Source organism: Episyrphus balteatus, chromosome 1 (genome assembly GCF_945859705.1).
Source record: "Episyrphus balteatus chromosome 1, idEpiBalt1.1, whole genome shotgun sequence".
NCBI lineage: Eukaryota > Metazoa > Arthropoda > Insecta > Diptera > Syrphidae > Episyrphus > Episyrphus balteatus.
Genome location: NC_079134.1, coordinates 47,980,450 through 47,988,040, shown reverse-complemented (window position 1 = coordinate 47,988,040; position 7,591 = coordinate 47,980,450). Strand labels below are relative to the sequence as shown.

The following is a 7,591-nucleotide window of genomic DNA, read 5'->3' as shown; positions in this document are numbered from 1 at the left end:
CGATATCTGTCCCGATTCACAAAATGTCCCGATTTTGTCCCGACATTCCGTTTCTTAATCAATCTTTGTTCGAAACCTTTTGGAAGAAAAAAAATGAGACTTCTTGAAAAATGATGAAAATGATTTGTATCTGTTTTAATTCACCTAAGAGAATTTAATAGTTACTTATGTAAGTGAGATGTGGAGCAATCACATTTAAAATACCTATTATTTTAATTGTGAATGTTTCACATCTCGACAGCTTAGGTTTTCTAAAATTTCGCCATTTCTATACAATAATTTATTTTTAATGCAGACTTAAAGTAAAAAATAAAATTAAATAAAAATGACCTAAAGCTTGCATTAAAAATAAATTGTTATACATAAATATAAGAAAATTCACTCAAATTATACAAGAAAAAACTAAGAGGTCAAATTTGTTCATTCTCCAAAACTAGAAAACTGTTGAAAGCATAAATTTAGGGCTTAGTAAAAGAACTATCAAGAGACAGTTTTTAAGAGGTACCTATCTACGATGAATGTGATTTTATTTTATGGATGAAGGCTTTATTATTTTTTTTTTCCAAACGAAGATTTTCAAAAAATGGAATTTCAACAAACTCATAGGTATGTACTTTTGCAAGAAGTCCCCAAAAATTTAGGATTAAGTCTTAAGCCTTAACTACATACACCACTTTTTGAAAAAGTAACAAAAGTGAAAATATTTTTTTTTTTACTAGCGCAATTGTTTTGTTAAGCCAAAAAATAAGCTTTCTGCATCAATTGTTTTAATTTTACAGCCCGGAAAACTATACAAAAATGCATTTGAAAATTTTCACTTTTGTACTTTTTCACTTTTTGAGCCAATGTAGTTAAGGCTTTATGCATGACAAAGTTTGTAATTACCTACGTAATTCTTTTTATTATTTTTTTTATTTTCGATTTCATGTATTATTTGGCTGTTCCGATTTGTCCCGACTTTTGAGACCTGTTGTCCCGACAATAATAAAATTTTAAATGGCAGCCCTAAATGGTACCCTCCGCTTCTTCAACGTGACCTAGAACGATTTTCTAACGGTTGTCAGAAAAACTTCCTTAATGTTGGCAAATGTCAAGCAATAACGTATTCACCTACACGCTCATCACTTCTCCCTCGTACCTACTTTATTAATAACGATAACGATCCGGTCACAAACATGGTATAAAAAGAGAAGGTATGATCATTAGAAAAAAGTCTGTATCAAGAACTGTCAGATGAAAGAAAAAAAAGATGGCTTCCTAAGTTTTTGACAGCTGCCCCATTGAAATTGTTGTTGTTAAAAAAATTGTCTTGGATATTTTTATTGCTTTTGACTTTGCCAAAATTAAACGTCAAAAACTTATTACTCCATTTTGACTCTAATGATCATACCTTGTCTTCTTATACCATGGGTCACACAAGGTCACACATTACGGGATCTCGGAGTAATATGTGATAAAGAACTTAATTTCAGATCCAACATCACTAATTCTATAAATAGAGCAAACTCCGCACTCGGCTTTGTCAAAAAAACCCTTTATCTCACATTTGTCAGACCTCTTCTTGAATATGCTTGCCTGGTATGGTCCCCATTTTATGCATCTCATTCTTTTCGTGTAGAAGCTATTCAACGTAGATTTCTTCGATTTGCTCTCCGTGGTCTTTAATGGCCTATCTTTCAGGCCTAACTAGTGATGGGAACTATCGAATAAAAACTATCAAACTATCGATAGTTGTAAAATATTCATTCATTCATTTAGTTACTATTTTCGTTCGGATAGTTTTTCCATTTAAATAGTTTTCTTTTACGATAGTTTTCTCATTCGAATAGTTTTCTTAAACGATAGTTTTTTGCATTCAAATAGTTTTTTTTATCCGATAGTTTTTTCATTCGAATCGTTTTTTTATTCGATAGTTTTTATTCGATAGTTTATTCGATAGTTTTTACCCGATAGTTTATTCGATAGTTTTTATTCGAATGAATAAATTAATGAACTATTCGATACTTCAAATCATTCAGTTACTAATTTATCGATAGTTCAAATCATTCAGTTAATAACTATCGATAGTTCAAATTTACGCCGTAAAGTTACTGACATTATTTTCATCCATCAATTTTTAACTGGTAATATCGATTGCCCTGTTATTTTGCAAACAAAATCTCCCTATAAAATATTCATTAATTCGATAGTTTTAAACTATTCATTCATTCATTTATCTAGTTACTATTTTCATTCGAATAGTTTTTTTATTCGATAGTATTTTGATTCGAATCGTTTTTTTTTTTATTCAATAGCTTTTTCATTCGAATAGTTTTCTTAAACGATAGTTTTTTTATTCAAATATTTTTTGATACGATAGTTTTCTCATTCGAATAGTTTATTCGATAGTTTATTCTATAGTTTATTTCTATAGTTTTTATCCTATAGTTTGTTCGATAGATTTTGTTCGTTAGTTTTTATTCTATAGTTTGTATCCGATAGTTTTTTCGATAGTTTTTGTTCGATAGTTTTATTCGATAGTTTTTATTCTATAGTTTTTATCCGATAGTTTATTTTATAGTTTTTATCCGATAGTTTATTCGATAGTTTTTTTTTCGAATGAATAAATGAATGAACTATTCGATACATCAAATCATTCAGCTACTAACCATCGTTAGTTCAAATCATTCGATAGTTCCCATCACTACTGAAAACCTCTCTCTACAATATTTTCTTTAACTCAGAACCTTCCTAATTTGTCAACCCTAAAATTATTCTAAGTTCTTAAGTATTTTTATGATCTAGTTTTAAGTTTTTTTTTTTGTAAACAATATTTGTAAATTTCTTTGCTTGTATTGAGCTAATAAATAAATAAATGTGCACATGATTATGAAAGTGGACTAAGTCACTTTTTGCATTGTTTGAAGAAAAACTTACATAATAATTTTCTTATAACAATTTAATTATATTTCTTTTATGAAATCACTAGAGGGGCAATAAAGAAGTTTATTTACTGCAATTTCGCTTTCAAGTTAACTTTACCTCTTAAATAATAATTATGTTTAGGCTAGATTTTATGCCATTTTTAGCAGTGACTTAGTCCACTTTCATAATTAAGGGCACAAATGTTCATGTGTTCCATCATAACTTCTAAACTACTTAACGCTTTTTGAAAAATAAGACATCGTTGGAAGCGTCTTGCTTTTACGCAGATTATAAACCATACGACTTCACTTGTAAAGTTGCAAGTAAAAAACTAAAAACAATTTTATAACTTTCATTCATATTTTTTAATGACTATTATAATAATTCCCTTTACAATATTTATTGTAAAGGGAATTATTATAACAGTCATTAAAAATCAATTCTATTGATTCTTTACCAAAATTTCGTAAGCCAATTGCTTTTCAAGTGCTTCGGAATGTGTCAAATGCCCTATAGTCTTATTGAATCGCGCGACATAGCTAACTTCAAGTCCATTTTTACCATGCACAACAGCATATTCAGGAATTATCCCATCCTTAGCTGAAACCCAAGTATATTCGTTTGGTTCACCAACAAGAACTTGACAATAGTCCGATTCAATAACACCATTATCGGTTTTAATTGCTCTTGCTATTCCAATATCTGGAATTGCTTGTCCCGTAACAACATCACAATCTATTTTCACTCGAGCAACATAAATGTCATAATCATCTTCAGATTTTCCACCAGAAACTGAGTTGTTTGGTAAATTTTTTGCCCAAGTATCAATCCATTTGTTTTGGACATCACAACTAAGATATTGCGTAAATGGATAAGCAAGTCCACGATTTCGATCTATTATCCACACATAAGGTGTAGTGTTTGTTAAATAAAGTGAGTGAAGATGGTAGATATAGTGAGAACTGCCTGACCTGCCGATGTAAATGGGTTCACCATTGCGGGCAGTTCCAACACGTAGTATGGTATCTTTGAAACCTTCATAAAAGTCGTATAGGTTCCATTTGCATCCACCTGTTGTTGTAAGTATTTCAAATTGATCTTTTTGTATTTCAATGTGGCAAGATGATATATATCCCAATCCGTCGGAGGTAATTTCGGCTGGAAGAATTTCATCAAAATGCCTGGCTCTTCCAATATATCTGTCCATCGAACGTGGAATAAAAATGATATTTTCGGGAAGTTTATCCCCAGTTTTCAGAGGAACCCATTTATAGCCTGAAACAAAAAAAAAAAGATCATTTTGAAAAGAGATTGAAATATCAACAGTTTGTATTTTTGTATTTGGTGTATTTTTTTGTGTTTTCTTATTGTTTAGCGAGTCCAAAAAATGCTTAACTGCAACAATATTATCAAAAAAAAAAAAGATGAAATAAATTTAAGTTTAGTTAATGTAATTATTGGGTATAAATTATTTCTATCTTTGGGTATTACTCCAGTCAAAGCGTCATTTGACCTTGCGCACAGAGGCACTGTCAGTTTTTATTTCATGGATCGATAGGGGTATATTTAAAAGGCTTAACCCAAATTTCTCAAAACATGATCATTCTTTTTAGCGGAGTTATTCACAAAAATGCATATTTTGGGATATTTTACTTCAAAGCTAATATCTTTGCTCCAGATTGTCGTAGACCAAAAAATTATAATAACTGTTGTACCTGGGCGAAACGCAATTTGGACTAAAAGTCAAAAAAACTCTATTATTGAATATTATTCATAAAGTCCACAAAACATAAACAAAAATTATGAAATTATTTTCATTATTTTAGTTTTCTGTTTTCTTTCTTCTATAACTTAAGCCAGACTACGGGCTAGCCAGACCATCGGCAATATATTTTTTAGGTGCACGAATTTAATCAAATTCCCCTAGAAATATTAGAATTCACAGTAAGTTTATGCTGTAATTTTAATAAGTGTCGGTAATCATCGACCAAAATTTTGCGTCTTAGAAAGGGTACAACAGCATCTAACTGATGAGCCCACCTGTTGTACCTGGGCGAAACGCAATTTGGACTAAAAGTCAAAAAAAACTCTATTATTAAATAATTTTATTTAAATTTTTGTTAGTTTAAATCTAAATTATTTGGAAAACCGTTTTTTTTTTTTTTTTTTTTCATTACTTAATTTTATAAATATAATATTATTTCATACCGAAATGGGTTTTATTTAACTCTTCAGATTTCAAATCCTCTTGAATGGCTTTACCGCACACACCACTTAACAGTCTTATATTTATTAAGCAAAATATTGAATAAATGAAATGACAATAATTCATGGTAAGCGAGACAATTTAAACCTCAGATTTGTAAATGAACTGATATTTATTTGTAGTATTCTTAAGCTTAAATAGTATTTTTAAAAAATTTGTTATCAGTTGACATTTATACAAATGAAAATAATTTAAACCAAATGAAAATTATATAATCACAAATCAATATATCATTTTATCCAATCTGTCATTGTTTTAGAAGAATTAAATGTTACGTATTATTGTAAATACAACAGTAGAATTAACACGATTCTGTGATTTTGCTTTATAAGGTGTTCAAGGTATAAACAGTGATTTTGAAATTAAGGATGAGATACAAATCGACTATCACTTTCTAACTAGCCAAAGTATTTAACGAGTGTTATTCGTGACTCTTAGGTGAACTAACTTTTTCGGTCAAGTCTTTTTTATCAAACTTCGGTAATTAAAAATACTTCTAAGTCTATAGGTTAAAAATTGGCGATGTTGCCACATTGGTTTTTAAAATAAAAACTAACTTTTTTTTGAACAAAACCTTTTTTTGCTTTAATTTCATAAAATAAATGACACCGAAAGATTCTCTAGGCAATTTAAGGAAAAAACCAATATAGGAGTAAGAGACAATCTTCCATCAAACTGATTTCGAACACAAAAAAATATTTTGAACACACAATATAGAGATAAACGTTTATAAAAAGCCAAATTCTCATTTCTATCTGTAAAATTTAAATCTACTAAGTTTAATCAAGAGCTTTTGAAAGAATGGTCCTCAACTTAGAATTTTGGAAAAAAAATGTTAGGTATTAAAAAATTTTAAATGACTTTTTTTCAAACTTTTTCGTAGTAAAATATGAATTTATTTAAAATTTTTTGACAATAAATATTATCAGATGAATTCCGAAGAGAAAAAAAAAAATTAAAAACTACTAGATACTACAATTTCATTGGATTTTTTAGATAAAAACTGAACTTTTACATTGAAATAATTGATTTTCTCAAAGACTTTGGCAAATAATAACTTTAAACTTTTGCTATTTAACTTGCAACAATAAGGGCTATTTAATGCAGAAAAAATAACTTTATATTTAAATGCTGAACTTAGAAAAAAAAAAATAAGTTAAATTTTGTATTTTTCAAAAATTTTCGAAAATGAAATACTTTTAATTTTTTTTTTTCATAAACTGTAATACATATTAAAATTTCCTTTTATAATTACAAATCATAATAAATGTGGCTAAAAAAAATTGAAAAATAGTTGCATTTTAATATTACGAAAAATTTGAACGACATGTTCAAATTTTTTAAATAATTTTTTTTTTCAAAAATCCTTTCCTCCATTTATTTTAATTTAAAAAACATGAATAAGCTTCTAGCTTTTTAAAAATGTATATTTAAAAATACTGTAGGTGTTGCCGTTGTGTTCAAATATTTTTGTTTGTGTTTGAAGTCAATTTGTGAGAAAATTGCCTAAACGATGGAAGACTGTCCTTCACTCTCATATAGTTGTTTTCCTTCAATTGCCTAGCCATAGAAAAAAAAACAAAATTTTAGTTCATAAAAATCTTCAATTAAATTTAAAAAATCAAAACGGCACAGCGGCAATTTTTTATCTATAGACTTTTTAATGTATTTTTAATTACTGACGTTTGAAAAAAAAAAAGATCATCCAAATCAGAGCTGTTCGTTCCCTAATATTGCCATTTTTTTAGATTTAGTTTCCCAACATTGTAATATAATATTGGGAGTTTGAAAGGTTAACGAATAGGTAGTTTGAACTTCAAGTTTTGCGTGTGCAATATAGTCGAGTATTTTATTAAAATTTGAAAATAGCAAAGCGAAAAGTAGGTTAAAACACCCTGTACTTCGAAAATAGTACAACAACAAAAAATCACATTTGTTTTCACTAGTATTTATTTAATTTCGTTTTTAATTAATAATACATATGATTGTACAAAAAGTGCATCTCGGTAATAACAGAAGATAAACAAGACTAGATAACTATTTTAATGTGAAAAGGGGTAGTACAAGTATTGTATTAGGCAATTGTAATTTAATTTAAAACGTTTTATCTATAATTTATTGATATTCATCTTACAACTCCATAGATTAATTTGAACAAGAATATAATGGTGCTTATAAATATGTACTATGCATGTATAGTAGGTATATAAAATGGAAAATTTGTTATTTAAATTTAATAGTACCACCTAAAAACTAACAGATTATCAACCTTATTTAGATGCTTTACAGCACGACAAAATATTTTTTAAATTATACCACAACTTATAGACCAGTGCCGAAGCCTTCAAAAACATTTATCTTATCTTTATCTTTTTTAACGAAATTTGTAGAAAACGTTCCTTATTCCTATTAAAATATTTT

General features: G+C 28.2%; 1 protein-coding gene across 1 annotated transcript; it reads right to left on the bottom strand.

Moving 5' to 3' along the window:
- Positions 1-3,346: 3,346 nt before the first annotated feature.
- LOC129920704 (uncharacterized) lies at positions 3,347-5,269 on the bottom strand. The gene is made up of 2 exons (XM_056002274.1): positions 5,113-5,269; positions 3,347-4,179 (listed from the first exon to the last, which is right to left on the bottom strand). Exons 1-2 carry the CDS (start codon positions 5,234-5,236, stop codon positions 3,347-3,349), a joined length of 957 nt encoding a protein of 318 aa, XP_055858249.1. The 5' UTR covers positions 5,237-5,269.
- Positions 5,270-7,591: the final 2,322 nt, after the last annotated feature.

Coding starts and splice junctions, on each gene's coding strand:
- LOC129920704 (XM_056002274.1), bottom strand. CDS start 5,236: ATGAATTATTGTCATTTCATTTATTCAATATTTTGCTTAATAAATATA. Junction 4,180..5,112: donor GTTAAATAAAACCCATTTCG/GTATGAAATAAT, acceptor TTTTTGTTTCAG/GCTATAAATGGGTTCCTCTG.